A 21,212-nucleotide genomic window follows, 5' to 3' on the forward strand; every position below is an offset into this window, starting at 1 on the left:
AATTTTTTTTTTTTTAATAAACTGACAACCTAACCTAACCCAACCCGAGACCCTAAATCAAAAAATGAGTGAGAAACCTTCTACTTATTTTATTAATAAATGGTTTTCGGTTTTTATTACAAAATCTAAATTTCTATGGAATATTATTTTTTTTTCATTTTTTTAAATAGATTCTCTTTTTTATTAATTAAAAATCAAATGAAAATTTTCGACAAAATAATAATAACAACTATTCATTTTATCACTATAAAATCGTAAAAGAGGAATAAATTCTCATAGAGAATTCTATTCCACAAATTTTTAGAGAGGAATGGTGAAATTGAATCTAAATTAAGTGATGAGTTTTGCTAACACCAAAAGTGAAATGATGGACAAAGATAGAGATGATAACGTCATCTCGATCATGTCTTGTCATATGGACATATTAAGGTGAGTGCATCATAAATGTAATATCCGTATAGTTTGTCTTTTTTAAAAAAATATTCACTTAACGCTCGTTCTTGCTCGTTCTTTCTTGAAAAAAAAAATAAAGAATTAATTCTTTAATCCATTCTTATCAAGTGAATTATTTTATCATCTTGAACTTACATAGTGCAAAACGAATAATAAATTAAATTAAAAAAAAAAGCTTAATTTTATTCTAACCATCTTTATATCTTAAAATATTATGTTTGGTGTTAGTGTAAAATTAAAATGGAATTTGATGTTCGTCATAAAAAGTTCTAACATTTGTCACTAAAATCTTTAACAAAAAAACAAAAGAAATGAAATGTCTTATGATCTTGTATAATTAGAACTTTTAACAAACTCTTTTTATCAAACTTAGATAGCTTAGAGCAAAATACTTCCAATGCTTCCAAAGCTCCAAATGTATAAATTTGGTTTCAATTATGCTATTAAAATTTTAAATGTTTCAATTTTTTATCAATAATATGATTTGCATGAGACATTTAACTAAGTTAGCTAAGAAAGAATTTTTATATAAAAAAATAGGGTTTAAGCGTTACAAATGTATCACCCTTTATGAGATCCCACCTCAGTTGGAGTAGATTATTTATAAAGGTGTTGAAACTTCTCCCTAGCATACGCGTTTTAAAAACCTTGAAGGAAAGCTTGAAAAGGAGTGGATTTGGGTTCCCGCATCGATTGGAAAGAGAATAGTGCCAGCGGAGAACGTTGGGCCATGAAGGGGGTGGATTGTGAGATCTCACATCACTTGGGAAGGAGAACTAAACATTGTTTATAAAAGTGTGGAAACCTCTAACTAGAAAGCGCGTTTTAAAAACCTTGAGGGGAAGCCCAAAAAAGACAATATCGGGGGCTTGGGTCGTTACACTCTTATATTTAAAGAACAGATTGAAAAAGACAATATCGGAGGCTTGGGTCGTTACACTCTTATATTTAAAGAACAGATTGAAAACAGAAACCTAGAGCCACTAACTTTAGAAGTTAAGTGAGCTCGGTCCCATATCGATTGGAGAAGGAAACAATGACAGTGAGAACACTGGGCCTGGAACGGGGTGGATTGTGAGAACCCACATCGATTGGGGTGGAGAACGAAGCTTTCTTTATAAAGGTGTGGAAACCTCTCCCGTGCAAATGCATTTTAAAAATTTTGAGGGAAGCCCAAAGAAGACAATATCTGGTAGCGGTGAACTTGAGTTGTTACATCTTTAAATTTAAAGAACAAATTCAAAACGGAACCTAGAGCTACCCAACTTTAAAAGTTAGGAAGTTCGATTCCTCTCATAGAATTCGTGTCATGTAGTAAAGAGAGGGGAAGTTCTAAAAATTGGTTGGAATCACGATGCATGCGTCATCGACTAAAAATGTCTCATCATTGGTTTTAGTATCAGTTATGGTTCGCACTCGACTCACAATACTATTGAATTTAGTGTTCGTCTGTGTTAAGGATAGTTGATCGTTCATTATAAGGCAAATATCTAGATATTTGCCTTACATTGCGGGTTACCATATTTGCCCTCCTATTAAAGGCAAATATATTACATTCATTTATTATTCTTTCCTTTTATTACTATTTCCATATTATTTGTAATTTACCATATTTCTGTATCCTGTATAAATAAGAGAACTCTCACCCCCATTTAGGTGTGGTGGATTAATCAAACATTCACAGTCTACATTTTGGCGCACCTAATTAGTGAGATATCTCCAATACATAGTGATCGAGTTCACCATTGGTTAGCGATTGTTTTGCAAGGTTTGATCACCATTCTTTTCACCGTCCATTACTCGTATTCCTTACCTCTAGTCACTGTATTGTGGATCAACATCTCGAAACTTATGTTTGTTTTGATCTTCGGTTTCAATTTGAGCTCTAGGGTTCACACGTTCTCGCTCTCAAGTCTTTACCATAGTACTATAGCCTATTGCTAGGAGTTCTCTAGAGTAGCTCCACGAGTGTTCCACATGGTGATTTTTGTGGTTGTCATCTCAGATTAAGATCATTGTGGTTGTTGAGGAAGGACGTGTGCGCAAATGTCGAATGAACCATGCACGATCACACGTTAAATGTTGCAGTTCGACTCTACGATCAAGAGGTCTAGTTTAGTGGAACCGATTTTGGTTAAACTATTTTTTTTAATTTAATTTTCTAGGTCACTATGCCTCAATACCTCGTATTTAAGCTAAAATTTTATTGGATAAGGCTAATTTAAGGTATTTTGGTAAGAGTTTAGGATGGAGTAGGGTATTCTCATTGTGATTCAACTAAAGTAAGACTTTTATGTTAGATAACTATTACTTTTAATTTTAAAAATCGTTAGATATACATGAGAGTTAGCTTTCGCATGAATGGAATGATATACTATAAATACATAAGTAAAATATATAGCCATCATATAGTTATATACTATATATAGTCGTTTATTATACATAGCTATTCGCTATACAAATTTGTTTACTCTATACGACTATTTTTTATGTATAGTCATTAAATAAATTATAAGTAAACATTATACTCCACAATCTAATAATTTTTTCTTTCGGAGACTGATACGGTTAACCAAAACTTCATTCTCAAGAAATTCTTTTCATCGACAATGACCAGCAGTAACAACATACGCAATGAACGACATTTTCCTTTCTTATCTTGCGCATGATATACCTGACGGTGACGGGGCATCAATGGTGAGCAAGTCTACCCGTAGGCCAATCTACAAAGTCTATTACCTAGAGCTCTGATACCAACTGTAACGACCCTAGATTTCTACTAACGTAAAGTAGTTACCATCATCATAATATACTCATGTGTGAAAATAAACATTTAAAACTTGATCATATAACTATGTCATAGATTTACATGTTTGAAAATAGCTTTAAACCAACGTAACTAAAATACTAATTAAAATAAATAACACATTTAAAGGAGAAGAAAAAAAAACCCTAGACCAACCTAAAGTCTAAGAATTGAGATACCTCTATCCTATGCGTGAGTCATGGTCTTTACTTGCGATGTCGTCGTCAGCCGTACATGGGTGCCTTGCCTTTATCTGAAAAATTGAAGTAGCACACGACTTGAATATTTCAAGAAATACTCAGTAAGCGACTCCAATATTGGGGTCAAGGAATCTAAACACATGCAACTCATGATTAGGGACACATGCAACTCATGATTAAGGACCTATCATTAAAACCATCATAAGGGTGACCTCTAGTTTTGACAAAAAAAATTTGATGTGTAGTACTTCCCTACATACAATCTATAATCTATACGTGCGAGCGTGAGTCCCGAGGCGGTTCACACCCCCTAGACCCATCATAGTCGAGCTAGTTGTCCATAGTCGGACGTCCAGAGGTCAGCAAACCCCCAAGTATCATGTAAGGCATGATGATGATGATGATGATGATGATCACATCATCATCATCGTGAATGTGTTCATCCAAATCATCATAAAGGGGGAAGTAATGTGATGTATATGCACCTTCGATATGCATGAGGTCCTATAGTTTTCATCTTTAAATCATTCTTATGAAACAACATTATACATCATTCACACATTACCCATGGTAACATGCATGCATTTGCCTTCATACGTTCATCTTCATTGATATCAATTAGGGTTGTGCCTTAGAAAACTTGTCGTCGTAATGCATCGTGGCATTTAATATATGCATATCATCTTAATATGGAATATCATCATATTAAGTTATCTCATCATCATGTGTCTTACATCATTATGTTATCTTGCTTCATCATCATCATGCATTCATATCATGTCATCGTCGTGTCATCTGCAACAATCCAAGATTTCTACTTAACACAAAATTGCTATTGTATGCATAACATAATCATTTTATGCCGAAATAATAATTCGAAACTTCATCATAAAACAATGTCATGGACTTACATGTTCGAAAATATATTTAAAACAACATAACGAGAAATAAAGAAACATTAAAATTAAAAATACTCTATTCTTAAAGTCTAAAAAATTAAATACAATTATCCTATGCATGTGTCATGGTCTCGATTGTGATGTCGTCGATAGCCGTACAAGGGTGTCATGTATTTACCTGAAATAGAAGCAACACGTGGTTTAAATATTTTAAGAAATACTCAGTAACTGACCCCGATATTGGGGTTAGATGCAAACTCATACAATTATGAATGAGATTTATCATTTAAATTCGTATTCTCTTAAGCGACTATCCTAAGCGGGTAATTGGATGTCTATTTACTATTCTACACATGGCCCACACGTGCGAGTATGGACCGACAAATTGGTTTGCACACCTCCATGGCCCCTTTTTACTCGTCGGACTAGCATTCTCTGGTGCGGTTGTCGAGCACCTGGTAGGAATAGTGACCATCACAGCATTATGATAGACATAATGATCGTTTTCCTACCTCATAACATACGCGTCTGTAATATCGTAAAAGGGGAGATTCCCCGATGCATGTAACAAACAATGATGCATGAGGTCCCAACATTTTCATTCACTAAATTATGTAAAGCAACCCCTTCCATTTTCCTTCAAATCATATCATTTTACCACATAGCCTTTAAGATATGTATTAGGGTTGAATACCGTGTCATTCATATCATGCATCGTCTTATGTCATATCGTGCACATAGCATGTTCTTCAACATATCATATTATATCATGCACATATCGTTTCATAAAGCATGTCACAACATATACTGTATTATCAAACGTGTTACACCATAACATATATCATTTCATCAGCACATCACATTATAACACGTGTCATAACATTAACATTAACATATCATATCATCGTCATATCATATCACAAACATATCATAGTCATATCATTTCATAAACATTTCACACATATCAAACATATTTCACGTGCAAAATCACGGGGCACTTATCATCATACAAACATCAACTTATAACTATACCCATAATAAGACCACTTACTTGGTTGGCCTAAGCCGAAGCTACTACGACCCCTTGATGCTAGCATAACGCTGCTCTCTAAATTTAATTCTACCTAATGAGTTCCATAATTATAAACTAGCATTTTATTACGGGAATTGACTCACCTAATTTTACATAAAATAATTTAAATTTTTCCCGGTGATTTAAACTAACTAAATCTAATCTGGCATAAAATAATTTAAACTAGACTCCAAACATTTAAACTAGCTAAAAGGTAGTCATACTAACTCTAAATGCTTCCAAAGAGTTGAAACTATTAGAAGAGTACTAACTTTAAATGCTTCCAAAGAGTTGAAACTATTAGAAAAGAACACGAGCATATCAGACTCAAGCTTCAAGCTGGATCGACCCAAATGCTTGCCTAAAACCGTTAGAAAATGTATTCTCCGACTGGCTTCGAACTGTTCAAGTGAGATGATGATATGAAGCAAGGGATCTCCATTTTATAGCCGAGGTCAACTCCCCACTTCTCAACTAAATCAATGTGGGACAAGTTTCCCTTTCCTTTTCTTTCTTTTTTTTTTTTCTTTTCTTTTTTCCTAATTTTTGGGTTATTACATCATCATATACATCATCACATCATCATATAACAACATCACATCATCATATAACATCATCACATTATCACACAACATCATCACATCATCATATGACGTCATTTCATCATCACATACCATAAAGCATAAATGACACGTACAAGGGCAACTGGACATGTGTCGTCATACATAATGTAAGATATAACTTGACATGTAAGATATTTTATACACGGTTAGACTTTAGCCATTTGATCTTCCAACCCATTTGACTTTCAACTTTAGTTTTCCACCCGTTGAAGGTGACAAATGACAAACACATCTAATTTGTGAGGAAATAAATCTGTCTTCCTACTAAAGTCATCAATAAAGATGACGTAGAACTTAGATCCACAAGTGATGGAACTAGAGATGGTCCCCAACAATCTATATGGACCATTTCCAATCGTACTTTCTTTAGTTCTCTCGCAACTTTTGTGAAGCTAACTCGTTTCTATTTACCCATAATGCAACTTACACAAATACCCATATTAACAAATTTCAGACCTTCTAAAGCTCCTATCAACAAATTTCAGACACATATCAACAATTTGTGAGACTAACTAGCATCTTCATTCTTATAATGCTCATAGGTCTAAGCCTATTGTGCCATAGACTTAAACTGGAAGTACTCTCACTCGCAACAATCATGTATATACATCCTCTAGTAATGCATAAGGTTTTAGATTTTGTGTCATGTGCTAGCACGAAAGCACCATTTACAGTCTTCCACGAATTCTTTTCAATTTCTGTTTCATAACTTGTGGTGTCCAACTAACCAATAGAAATCATATTCTTCTTGAGACAAGAATACATTTGACATTCTTCAATGACATGAATATATCTGACATCGTTCAATGTTCACTAATTTTTCTGTTGGAGTTTGTAGGCAGACATTTTCTTTCCTTCAATCTCTAAGGCTTCATTGTTGACAAGATACACCTTCTCGAAATTTTCACATTTCAAATCTCGAAAAAAATTCTCATTTGAAGACAAATGAAAAGATACACCAGATTTCAATCAGGTTGCCTACATTAAGGATTATAGGATCCCTACTGTTTTCGACTGAATTTATAACATTGTTAGCATTTCCATATTTGTTATTATGCTTCTTCTTTGGTTTTATACAATCTATTCAATAGTAACATTTTTTCTCCACATTTTCATCACGTTACGTTTGATCTATTTGTAAAAATTTTCAAGTTCTTTTATTTTCATGGGTCATATTTGCTTGGGCCAACTTTACTAGATATAACTCTACTAATATAATTATCTACATAAATGAATACCCATTTACTATATATATATATATATATATATATATATATATATATATTAAACAACAAAGTTATTTATTAAATATGACCATTTACGACCTATAATCATTGAATAAGGTATAAGTAAACATCAAGCTTCACTACCTACCATTTTATCCTAAAAATCTCTCGTTTTCTTAAGATTTTTAAATTAAAAGTATTCATGAACAAATACACAAAGGTGCTTAGTTGGAGAAAAGGAAATCCCTAAACCATATATTTCTCACCACTTTTCATTAAAGTCTAACCTAACTTTACTATTCATTTTGAATATCAAATAATGCCTTTTCCACTTTTATCCCTCTAATTTATTTCTTTTATTCCAAAGCTCGGCTCTTCCAATAATTCTTCTAAAACGTATGCCCAGGTAAGTTGAAATTCATTTGATATCACGAGATGAGGAGAGTGATTAGTTAAGAGGTAAATTAAAACAAAATCAACGAACAAAACACTTATTATTCTAATTAGAACGAAACCCGAAACCCAAAACTCAAAACCGAACCCCAAAACTCGAAACCCGACTCAAATAAATTACAAAGGGAGACCGTTGGTGACCACAATTCCAAGCCCCACTTACCTATCATTTTAGAGGATCCCTATTTCATGTGAAAGTGATGCCTAATTTGTTTTCTTCTAGATTTTTTTTTTTCTTTAATTTCTTCAATTTAATTTAATTTAATTTAAGTTTTAATCCTTCTAATATATTATGTAATATATAAAACCTTTTTTTTTTTAATAATTTTATGTTCATTTATAACTCAATTATTTATAAATCTTTTAAATTTCTATTAGTTTTTTTTTTTAAAGAAAATACGTGCTTATAAATTTTTTATTAGAAAAAAAAACATCTAGCTATTTAAATTTCTTTTAAAAAATTATAAAAACATGTTAGGTAAATAATTATTGATATTTTCTTGACATATTTATTAAATTTGTATAAATAAAAATTTACTTGTATTTTTGAATTTATAAAAACTTAGTTTTTACTATTAAAAAAACTTAAAAAATTAAATTAAACGTTAATTTTTATTATGTAATGGTTTAGTTTTTTTTTTTTTTTTTTAATTTATAAATACATTTGGTTTCTAATCAATTTATAATCTACACGTCAAAAGTCCATTAAATCTAAAGAATATTTTTAACAACATATTAAATTCTTTTATTTTTAGGAAAGTGACGTAATTATAGAACAAATAAGACCTTGTTAATGATTTTAAAACTATACTAATTTATTATCGATAAGTATGGTGTCACGATCATATTATAACTTATATATATTCTGGAACGATCGAGGAGTGCCCTAAAATAAAGGATATGGTCCTAGGTTTGCCACATGATCCTCTATAAAGCCATAAACTATGCAATAAGTGTTCCCAATGACATGAATATTTAGATGAAAGTAAAATCTAACTTTGTTTGTTGATAGAGATATTTGGATGTGACAAAAGGCCCTAACGTTCCGTTTACTTCTTAAGAATCGAGATGAGTTGGAATAAGAAAAAGGGTTAGAAAATAAAATTAAAATATTTCAAATGAATCGAAATGAGAATAAATGAGAAAAGTCAATTCTGATATGTTATCTACTAACTTTTACACGGGCTCTTTATTGTGAGATCACACGTTGATTGGAGAGAAGAATGAAACATTTCTTATAAGGGTGTGGAAACCTCTCCCTAGTAGACGTATTTTAAAACCGTGAGGTTGACGACGATACGAAGCGAGCCAGAGCAAACAATATTTACTAGTAGTAAGTTTAGATCATTATAAATAGTATCAGAGCCAGACACCGGATGGTATGCCAGAGAGGACACTAGGCCCCCAAAGTGTAGATTGTGAGCACATTGGTTGGAAAGGAAAAGGTTTTATACGTAACGGGTCAAAGCGGGCAATATCTACTAGCGGTAGGCTTGGACTATTACAGTTATATAGATTTAGGGTTTACATTTCATAGCTCGAGTTATTAATAAATGTTAAATATTATTTTGGTTCACGTATTTTACATCAATTAAAATTATTTTTTCTATTGATTTTAAAGTTAATCGTAAATCCGATATCCAACATTTGGAGGGAATGGCGTTCGATTGACGTGACGAATATTAAAATTTTAATTTTAGAAAAGAAAATTTCACATCAAGCACATATTTTATATTTTAAATTAAACGAGTGAAATTACAAAAATATTAACTTCGAATTGCATATTAAATAATAAAAAACGCAAAATTATAGTGGAAATTAGTAAAACCCAATCTAAGAGCCAAATTTTCAACCCTTTCAAATCATCAAATGCTTTTCATGTTTATTTTAGACCATTCAATCTTCAACTTGCACCATAAAGTCTAATTCTATATTTTCATTAAAAAAATATATAATAAAATAACGAAAAGCCTTTAGCTTACATCACTATTACGTCGAGTTTTATCATTCAGACTTGGTTTGTATCTTTTAGTTTATGTTTTGTTCTCATCGGTTTGATCGGGATAGATCTTGGTTCGATCAGTTCTGGCTTCTTGTTGGTTTATTCATTTCCAAAAAACTTATTTTGGGATCGATTTCATTTAAGAAATACTCAGCCCATTATTGGAGACAAAGGAATGCAAACGCATGCAACTCATGATTAAGGACCTATTGTTAAAACTATCACAGGGTAGCCTCCAGTTCGGACAAAATTGGATGTGTAGTACTTCTCTACACACGACTCACACATGCGAGCATGGATCACTAGGCGGTTCGCATCCCCTTGGATCCATCATAGTCGAGCTAGTTGTCTGTAGCGATGCTCAGTGGTCAAAAGACCCCCAAGTGTCATGCGAGATATGATGATGATCATCATCATCGTGTACACGTCCATACTCATCATTATAAATGAGAAAGTATCCTAATGTATATGAACACACAAAATGCATGAGATCTCTATAATCTTCATCTTTGAATCATCTTTATGACCCAACCCTATATACCGTTTACACATTACTTTAAGTAACATGCACGCATTGGCCTTCTTACATTCATCATTATTAACATTAATTAGGGTTGTATCGTTGAAAACTCGTCGTCATAATATATTGTGGCATTTAATACATGTACATCATCTTAATATGGAACATCATCATATTAAGTCATTTCATCATCATATTAAGTCATTTCATCATCATACGTCTTACATCATCTTGTTATCATGTATCATCATCATCATGTCAACATCATGTACATCATCACATCATCATACAACATCATCACATTATCATCTAACGTCACCATATCATCATATAACATCATCACATCATCATATAACATCATATAACATAAAGCATAAATTACACGTGTAAGAGCCACTGGGCACGTGTCGTCATATATAAGACAAGTTTTCCGATCATGCCGATAGTAATGCCACTTACTTGGTTGGCCTTAGCTAAAGTTTCTATCTAATTTCGAACCGGTTTGCCTTCATCCCTTGAATTCTTTTCTACTTATACCGAGGTGCTTCACCTATTAAAAACATTCACCTAATTCCTTAATTAACTCTAATTTTTAACTCAATTTAACTTAAATAAATATTTTTTGTTATAATATTATTTTCATACACCCAATTTAAAAACGGTTTAAATTTCGTGATTTTTCCTTTTCTTTCCATTTGTGTTTTTTTTTTTTAATCCGATTCACATACCAATTTTAATGATTCTTACTAGATTCACTCGATCACATAAATTGTTCTTGATATTTAATTTATAACTAAAATATAAATAATTGCAACAAATTAGACGAAAGAAAATGAAGATTTAACTAACCTAATCCGACAAACTATTCAAGCTACATCCTAACAAATTATTCAAGCTATATCCTCAAATTAGATCGGTGTAAACTTGAAAACCTTTTCTTTTTTCTTGTTTTTTGTTTACCGAAATTACTGACACACAGAATTTATTGAGGATAGATATTTGGGAGAAGTGACTAGGGTAGACATGGTATCAGTTATTATTAATTAACTTATATTCTTTCTTTCTTTTTACTTTTTATTTTTAACCGTTGTTACATTCATAGCTAAATTTTACACACGAACATTCACATCGTAATCTCGAAATTTGATACGAATCTAACCCTTTTTCTTAAAAGATGAACCTAAAAGAAGAAAAAGGAGCATGGAATACGGAAGGGTGACAGAAGGGAGAAAGAGATGGAATGGACAAAAAGCTTTAACATCATATCCTTAATAAGTTGAGGGAGAGAGTCTTATCATTAATGGTGTCCACAAAGTTCATCATTTTTTTAAAATATCACTTTCTCTCCAACTTCAAATGGGTCATCTCATCAATCACGGAGAGGTTTTCACACCCTTATAAAAAATGTTTTGTTCTTCTCTCCAACCGATGTGGGATCTCAAAATTCACCTCCTTTCTGGGTCTAGCGTTCTTGCTAGCACATTGCTCGATGTTTAACTCTAATACCATTTGTAACAACTCAAGCCCACCACTAGCAAATATTGTCCTCTTTGCACTTCCTTTATGTGGTTTCCCTCAAAGTTTTTTGTTCCCCTCTTCAACGTGGGATCTCAAAATTCACCTCCCTCCAGGGCCTAGTGTCCTTGCTAGCACATTACTCAGTGTTTGACTCTAATACCATTTGTAACAACTCAAGCCCACCGCGAGTAAATATTGTCTTATTAGAATTCTTTTTTGGGGTTTCCCTCAAAGTTTTTAAAATGCGTCTGCCAGTAACAGTTATCCATACGATTATAAAGAATGTTTCGTTCTCATCTCCTACCGCAATGACTTGGGCGTGAAATTGCTTGCCTCGACGAATAAGATGGAGGAAGAAATGTGAAACATAATAAATGAAATGTTTAGAACCAGCTTCGTGGATACAACAATATTGTTCATTTAGCGAAGGCCCATCCCGCCCTACTAATCTTTTGCCTTAATCTCGCTTTGGTTTCAATGAAAAGCACCTAATTTTATTAATTTTACACCCATTTAATCTTTCAATATAAAATTTAGTTACTATTTTTTTTTTTAATTTGTAATAATTTAATTAATGTCATACAAAATTTCATCAATTTTTATTATTTAATAATTTATGACGATACCGTCACAATTATGTTTTTTTTTTTTTTGGTATGGCATGCTAGTATGTGTTTGCATTTCCAGACTACAACAGTGGAGTCACTTACTCCGTGTCTTTATAATACTTAACTCTTTCTAAAAATGTTTTACGTTCAAGTAAGAACGAGGGTAAGCAGGGAGGATGAGGACGTCTGTTGTAGAGCCATGGGAATCATATGTTTTTTTGCTCCCACTAATTTTGATTGCATATGATGAACCTCTCAACTAGTCTGTAAAATGTTCCCAAACCTAGCGGTCGGTCTGTAGCTTTCCCTCAAGATTTTTTAAGACGTGTCTGCTAGGGAGAGATTTCCACACCGTTATAAAGAGTGTTTTGTTCTCCTCCCCAACCGATGGGAGAACTCACAATCCACCCTCCTTCAGGACCCAACGTCCTTACTAACACACCGTCTCATGTTTACCCCCTTCAAGGAACAGCCTCCTCGTTGGCACATCATCCGGTGTTTGCTCTAATATCATTTGTAACTGTTCAAGCCCACTATTAGCAAATTGTCCTCTTTTGGCTTTCCCTCTCGAACTTTCCCTCAAAGTTTCTGCTAGGGAGAGATTTTCACACGGTCATAAAAGGGTGTTTCGTTCTTCTCCCGACCAACGTGGAATCTCACACAAACATTACGAAACTTTTACAATTAAACCCAATCACATCAACATAATTATAACAATATAGTTTTAACTTCAATGATTTTGTGAATTTAAAGTCAATTATTGATTATTCCTCATTTTTCTATAATATAATACCAAAGTCAAATGGTAATAATATAATATAGTTAAAAGTAGAAATGTCCAAAAGAAATGAAAACATTATTATATTATATACTTTTTCATCATTGCTTATTCTAAAACTAATGGGATACTTCATGTCACCATTATTATATTCATCATTAAGAAATTAAATAGGGTTTTTTATAAAATTGGAAAAAAAATAAAATAGAATATATAATATATTTAATAATTATATGTCAATCAATAAAAACCTTACTCTTTTTATTCTCAAAATTCATCATTCAAATGCACTTAGTATATGCCCATAGACCTTAGGGCTAACCTACTCTAAACCCTAACGATCCATTTTTCAAATTTGCTCATCATTAATAATATCATTGTTCGGGTATTCGTGAGTTAGGTTGAGTCGAGTTTGGACATTTTTAACACGACTCTTCACAATGGTATGATATTGTCCACTTTGAGCATAAGTTCTCATAGTTTTGCTTTCGGCTTCCCTAAAAGGCCTTGTACCAATGGAGAGAGTATTCCTTCAAACTCAGGATCATTCCCTAAATTAGCCGAGGTGGGACTTTCATCCAAGAGGATTGATACATCATATATTTTTCTGAACACCCATAATTAATAACAGTGAAGGTGTAATTTCTTTCCGGAACTTCTATAAATCTGAAGTGGCTTAACTAATTAAATTATGTTGAGATTGATAAAAGGTATGAAGTTAGAATGTTGACATTGGGGACCAACAAGGGGTAGTATAGGAATATTCACTTGTTATCCATCGATTACGCCTTTTGGCTTCATCTTAGGCCTTGACTCACCCTCTCTGGACGAACCTTGTGAGGAGCCCTTAAGTTTTCGAGGCATTAGATTCTCACCAATGTTTGCGTTACTCAAGCCGACATTCTCGCTTCCGCTTCGTCCACCACTACTCGCGTGTGTACTTCCCTCTACTTTAGAATCGTAAGATAAATTAGGTTAATTTATATATTCTCGTTCAAAATGTTAAAGTTTCGTTGTTGTCATGTGAGACAATTATTTATTTCTTAAAAAATTGGAGGAAAAATTAGAATAATTCAATTTATATCATTAATTAGTTTTAATACTCATAATATTAAGGACTAACTAAATTAAAAAATATCAAAATAGAAGAGATCAAATTGAAAATTTTTAAATAATAAAAAACTAAATTGAAAATATAAAAATATATAATAAAATATTGAAAATTAAAACAATTTGATGTCTAATATTTTATTTCTAAATAAATGTTTAATTTTTTTTCAATTTAATATTTTGATTTAATAAAACTTCATAAATAGTCTTTAATATGATATTTTTAAAATTAAAGGCTTAGTTATTGATATTAACGGACCCATTGAAATTGCTAATATACCCTTAAATTAGAGTTCAAAATCAATTTAATAGCCTTAAATTTTGGGTCATATCAGTTCAAATTTATCGAGACTATATCTAAATGTGATTGATTCTAAAAAAATTTAGAAAACATGTGAGTGAGATTTGACACCGGATTGTCTCGGCTTCTCTTGACGACATGGTCACTTTACCTACTCCTCGTTTCTTACAAGTGAAGACTATCCCTCCAGACGAACACTGATCCTTCCCGCATACTTTGTTCTCACTCATATGCATTTTAGGAAACTAGGAGGTCACCCAATATAGAATTTGTGAGATCCCACATCCGTGGGAGATGAAAACGAAGTTTTCCTCATAAGGGTGTGGAAATCTTTATCTAGTGGACGAGTTTTTTAACTTTGAAGGAAACCCAGAAGGAAAAGCCCAGAGAGGACACTATCTGATAACGGTGAGCTTCGATTCTTACAAATGGTATCTAAGCCAGACATGGATTGTTACAAATGGTATCTGAGCTGGACAAAGACAATATCTGTTAATGGTTAGCTTGGATTGTTACAAATTGTGAGATCCTGCATCAGTTGATTTTAGATTAATCATTTTACTCGGTCTAAATTGATTTAATGATATAAAAAATTGTAAATTAATAAAATTATTAGTTTAGAAACTAAAATTATATTATAAGTATAAATTAAATTTGGCTTATTATCAAACAAAAATTTCTAAAGAAAAAATAAATATATAATATTATTAATTATTATCAAGATTTTTTTTATTTATTATTATTTACAAAAAAGCATGCTATATCAAGATGGCATTGAGGGGGTCTCATATATTTTTTATTTTTTTAATTTTAATTCTTAAAAGTCAAATAAAGTTATAACCACACAAAATTAGATAAACTTTGATTTAATTAATCTTAATTAATTTAAATGTGTATTTTCACATGACAATCAAAGTCAAATCTATATTAAAATATTAAATTAACAAAGTATATTTAATTTTTGTCCTTATCATTACAAAAAAATGTTATTAAAATACTTGGTAAACACACAAAAAACAACTTTATAATATAAAATTACTTCTAAGAATAATTTTAAAACTAACCCCAATTATTATATCATTATTGTCATCTTTTCAACAAAAAAAAAAAAATCTAAAAAAAAATTAATAAATTAATAATATACAAATAAGTGGACGGAAATTAATATTTTGTATGATGTATTCAAATGAATAAAAGTTTACTTCTATTTCATATTATCTAAAATAATTTAAAAGGGTATTTTTCGATGTTTTAAATGTGAGATCTGACATCGGTTGGAGAGGAGAGCGAAATATTCTTTATAAGAGTGTAGAAATCTTTCTCTAATAGATACGTTTTAGAACTGTGAATTGATAGTGATATGTGTCAAAGCGGACAATATTTGTTAGGCATGGACTTTTACAATTAGTATCAGAGCCAAGCATCGAGCGGTGTGTCAGCGAGGATGCTAAGCCTCCAAGAGGGGTGCATTGTGAGATCCCACGTCATTTGGAGAGGGGAACAAAGCATTCCTTATAAGGGTGTGGAAGCCTCTCCCTATAGTCACGTTGTAAAATCATGAGTCTGACGGCGATACCTAATGAGTCATAGCAGACAACATCTGTCAGCAGTGAGCTTGGATTGTTACAAATGGTATCAAAGTCAGACCCTTGGCAGTGTACGAGCGAGGACGCTGGACCCTCAAGAGGGTGGATTGTGAGATCTCATATCATTTGGATAGGGGAACAAAACATTTCTTATAAGGGTGTAGAAACCTCTCCCTAATAGTCAAGTTCTAAAACCATGAGTCTGAAGGCCATACATAATGGGTCAAAGCAAACAACATCCGTTAGCAGTGAACTTGGATTGTTACAAATGGTATCAAAGTCAAGCCCTTAGCGGTGTACTAACGAGGACGTTGGCCCTCAAGGGGGGTGGATTGTGAGATCTCACATCATTTGGAGAGAGGAGAAAAACATTCCTTATAAGGGTGTGGAAACATCTCCCTATAGTCACGTTGTAATACCATGAGTCTGATGGCAATACATAATGGGTCAAAGCAGACAACATCTGTTAGTAGTGAACTTGGATTGTTACAAATGGTATCAAAGTCAGACCCTACCAGCAAGGACGCTAGACCCTCGAGAGGGTGAATTGTGAGATTCCACATCGATTGGAGAAGGGAACGAAACATTTCTTATAAGAGTATAGAAACCTCTCCCTAGTAGACGCATTCTAGAACCGTGAAGTCGATAACGATATGTAACGATCAAAGTGAACAATATCTACTAACGAGGTAAAATTTAACGGATTGATCGACAAAATTACATAAAAATGAAGAAAAAAAAATGAAAATCCCTAATGGTGAAGAGTAGGGTCAAGAATGATTTCCTCCACTTCCAAAAGATAGAAGCCAAAGGTGAGTCCCATCTTTCCATCAAATCTCTTTCCACTTTTCTTCTTTGTTTTTCTTGCATAGTGATGGCCTCCATTGGATGTACTTAGCTTCCACTGTTCAAATCTTCTGTTCTTCAGCTTTCTGTCCCATCCACACCTCCCCATATTAATTCCCCAAAGGGAATATGGGTCTCATTGCCTCTTGCTTCCAATCATCCAACAATCCCATTTACATTATACCACAATCCATTTTTAACACCCCCCCACCCTTAATTCATTTCATTACCTCCTTTTCTAACTCGGGTCGGTCTCGATATACTTCTAAATCGTCTAAAACCCGTTTTTATAACTATTTCGGCTCATTTGACTATGTGGGTGTTTGACCCGTCAATCAGATTTATCATTACAAGAGATACTGTGATATCTCACATGAGTTGGGAGAAGAAATATTTTCCTAGTAAACGCGTTTTAAAGCCTTGAGGGGAAGTCCAAAGAGGACAATATCTGCTAGCGGTGGGTTTGGGTCGTTACAAATGGTACCAGAGCCAGACACCGAGCGATGTGTCAGGGAAGAGGTTGTTCCCCGAAGGGGGTAAACACGAAGCGATGTGTCAATAAGGATGCTAGGCCCCGAAGGGGGTGGATTTGGTGGGGGTACCACATCGATTGGAGAAAGGAACGAGTGTTAGTGAGGACGTTGGGCCCTGAAAGGGTGTGGATTGTGATATCCCACATTGGTTGGGGAGGAAAACGAAACACCGTTTATAAGAGTGTGGAAACGTTTCCCTATCAGACGCGTTTTAAAGCATTGAGGGGATATCTTGAGCATACAATTGATGAAACACTTCAGTACTCACATATTTTGATTGCCTCGTTAAGTATGATCGAGACAGACTCGTTCAGATGTTTAACAAAGTTTGCATTAATTAACATAATTCATGAACTAATCAAAGTGTAATGAACAAAACCCTAATGAAATGATAATCCAAGAAATGATCTCTCTCTCACAAACAAAAAAAGTTCACTTCTGTTTTACTCAATACAATTAATTAATTATCTCATCCATGAGAAACCAAAGTAAATAAGAGCTAGCTAGGTGAATGTGTATATAATATATATATCTATATATATATATATATATAGCTGATATGATCTCAGATAATTACCCTTCATCAACCTGCCTTGGCTTATTTGAACAAGCTCCCATTTGACTTCTCTGTCCAATCATAGAGCTCCAAAAATGGATCTTTACTACACTCTTCATCATTTCCTTTACTAAACCCATGGTTACTAAACCGGAGAAGGTTATCGTTCATCGTGTCCGTTGCATGATGACGATTGTGCTCGTTCATTTGATCGGCAAATTCGTCGAAAATCAAGTCGTATAAGAACTCCTGATGATCTCCCTCGACCTGATGTTGGTTTGTTGTTATTGCTGCTTTCTCCGTCATTTGCTCTTCATTCATATCCTCCTCCTTTATCGTCATACTTGCTAGGTTTTCATTGTTGTTCTCATGTTTTGGGCTTGTTATACGTGTAGTGGAAGTGGAGGTTCGAGAAGGGTGGGAGCGAGTTGAGCCTGCTAGCGCATTACGTTGAGTAGGCCATGGGTGGTTATGCTCCGAAGTGTAGGTGATGACGAGCATGTTGGGATCGGTTCGGCTACGCTCGACTTGCTTTCGAGCCGAGCAGCCTTTGGAGCTGCTACACCTGTAATACCCCCTAAAGAAAAGAGAATGGAAGGGAAATATTTTCACTAATAAATTCTCTTAATTCAAATGATAATACTAATTATCAGCTCATAAAAAAGATGTAAAATTTAAAGAACAAAACATTAATTTTGTTAAAATAATTATATAAATTATTAAAATTTTACAAATCACTTGAGAATTTGATGAGTAAATGATGAATAAAATTACTGGAAGTCAATTTCTTGTCAGATGAAAATTAAGAGGTACAAAAACTTGCAGCATTTGGCATTGATTTCTGGAAAACAAAATTATATATATTTATTTATTTTAATTTAAGGAAAATAATTGAAGTATAATTGACCTTGGATAGGGAGATCCTTTGATGGGTTTTTGTCCGTACTTCCTCCATGCCCATAGATCGGAGGGGACAACTTCGCCGCTGCTTGATCGGCTGTTTGCCGGCGCCGGCGCCGGAATGCACACCACCTTCTTCACTTGGTTCTTCCTATGAACATTCCATGAAGGAAATTTTAGTTATGATTTAGGTTTTTTCGAATTTATAAACTCTTTAATTAATCAATAATTATCGAACTTAACCCAAAATTTGAATTCGTTTCGAACACACATGAAATTAGAGCAAAAATCGAGCTAAAACGAAATTTAGAACACTAATTATCGGAGATTCGTTATTGTTTAATAACTATGATTGATTAGATAAACGCTATGATTGTTATTATACCTTCTTTTAATGGCGGGATTTCGTGGAGGAGAGATCTGGAGGTCGGAATTATCCCTTAAGCAAAGCGGGTTTGAAGTCGGAGAATTCCCCGTGGCCGCCACGGCCGGTGAGTCGCATGGAGGAGTAGTAATTACACCGTCAACAACTTTGGAGGTGGGAGAGATCTGCAACATTCTTGGAAATACAGTAGAAGGCCGTTCCGCCGCCGTGAAACCCCAACCGCCGCCGTGAGAATCAAAATTGAAGGAAGAGAAATGGGGATGAAGAAATGGATCTCGAGTACTAGAAGTGGGAAGCAACAAGGGATCTCCAAAATTCATGGAAGAGTCATCGGTGGGAAGGTGAGGCAAGAGATGGCGGTCGCCGAGAGAGAATTCCGATGAGTGGGCAGCTGAGGTGGCGGCGGAACTAGCTCGAATTACATCGGTCAAATCACCCGCTTGCTGATAGTTATCATTGTCCATCTCAAATAAATTGCAGAACATAGTTTGTAGCTGTCTGTCTTCACCGGAGACCAATCGGAAAACATGCAGAATTTTTGTCGCCGGCGAGATTAGAGAGAGAGAGAGAGAGATTGGAAATGGGTTTTCTTTTTGTTAATGAAAAATTGAATTTTTAAGAGAGAGAAATAGAACGCTGACTTTCTCTCTCTAGACTTTCTCTCTCTAAAAAATCAGTTCTCTTCTATACGCAACATGAGGAGAGAGAAACGATGAGAGAGAGAGAAAAAAAATAATAAATTAGAAGTGGAGGGGTTGTAGTGATATGTGTGAAGAGTCAAATTTATTAATTAAAGAAGTTTTGGGGGTTATTTGTGAAATTTAGAGGAGTTTTGGGGTTGATTTAGGAATTAGAGAGTTTTTTATTTTTTGTTTTGTTTTATTTTATTTTATTAAATAAAATGATTTTTTTTTTAAAATAAATAAATAAATAAAGACCGGAGGAAAAGTCATTTTTGGAAAACAAGTGATGGGAGAGTAAAGAAGGCGGCAAGTAGCCGCATTTTTCGGAGAACGCTTCGATTCCCTTCAATTATTATTATTATTATTGTTTATTTATTTATTTATTCAAATAAATTACAACATTTTGTTATAAAATTTATAAAATTAATTACTAAAATTAATGTTAAATTAATTCAAATACACATAATTAACCAAATATATTCTTTTATTTTTAAAAATACCCTTAAATTTTAAGATTCCCTTCTATTATTATTATTTATTAATTAATTAATTAATTAAAATAAATTACAACATTTTGTTAAAAAGTTTATAAAAATAATTACTAAAATTAAGGTTAAATTAATTAAAATACACCTAATTAAAAAAAAATATTCTTTTATTTTTAAAAATACCCTTAAATTTTAAGATTCCCTTCAATTATTATTTATTTATTTATTTAAATAAATTACAACATTTTGTTAAAAAAATTTATAAAAATAATTACTAAAATTAATGTTAAATTAATTAAAATACACATAATTAAAAAAATATATTCTTTTATTTTTAAAAATACCCTTAAATTTTAAGATTCCCTTCAATTATTATTATTATTATTTATTTATTAAAATAAATTGCAACATTTTGTTAAAAAAATTTGTAAAAATAATTACTAAAATTAGGGTTAAATTAATTAAAAAACACATAATTAAAAAAATATATTCTTTAATTTTTAAAAATACCTTAAATTTAAAAATAAAAAAAAATCATTAATATTCTTGAATTTTAGAATAAAATTTTAAAAATAATTTAAAAAATTGTTTTTTTACCGTTAATATACGAACTAAAAACGTCCATTTCCATCTAAGAAATTATCTCCAAACTTTTTAATTTTTTTT

The 21,212-nt window shown here is 32.8% G+C and overlaps 1 protein-coding gene across 1 annotated transcript; it reads right to left on the minus strand.

The window, feature by feature from the left end:
- Positions 1–18,104: 18,104 nt before the first annotated feature.
- LOC111802670 (probable WRKY transcription factor 35) lies at positions 18,105–19,928 on the minus strand. The gene is made up of 3 exons (XM_023687115.1): positions 19,376–19,928; positions 18,998–19,141; positions 18,105–18,667 (listed from the first exon to the last, which is right to left on the minus strand). The coding sequence occupies exons 1-3, from the start codon at positions 19,858–19,860 to the stop codon at positions 18,133–18,135; spliced, it is 1,164 nt and encodes a 387-aa protein (XP_023542883.1). The 5' UTR covers positions 19,861–19,928; the 3' UTR covers positions 18,105–18,132.
- Positions 19,929–21,212: the final 1,284 nt, after the last annotated feature.

Source organism: Cucurbita pepo, chromosome LG09 (genome assembly GCF_002806865.2).
Source record: "Cucurbita pepo subsp. pepo cultivar mu-cu-16 chromosome LG09, ASM280686v2, whole genome shotgun sequence".
NCBI classification, from domain to species: domain Eukaryota; kingdom Viridiplantae; phylum Streptophyta; class Magnoliopsida; order Cucurbitales; family Cucurbitaceae; genus Cucurbita; species Cucurbita pepo.

What these genes read in the sequence shown, in the direction of transcription:
- LOC111802670 (XM_023687115.1), bottom strand. Translation starts at nt 19,860, where the DNA reads ATGTTCTGCAATTTATTTGAGATGGACAATGATAACTATCAGCAAGCG. An exon ending in AATCCCGCCATTAAAAGAAG is followed by an intron (nt 19,142 to 19,375) that starts GTATAATAACAA and finishes GAATGTTCATAG; the next exon opens with GAAGAACCAAGTGAAGAAGG. An exon ending in AAAGGATCTCCCTATCCAAG is followed by an intron (nt 18,668 to 18,997) that starts GTCAATTATACT and finishes TCTTTTCTTTAG; the next exon opens with GGGGTATTACAGGTGTAGCA.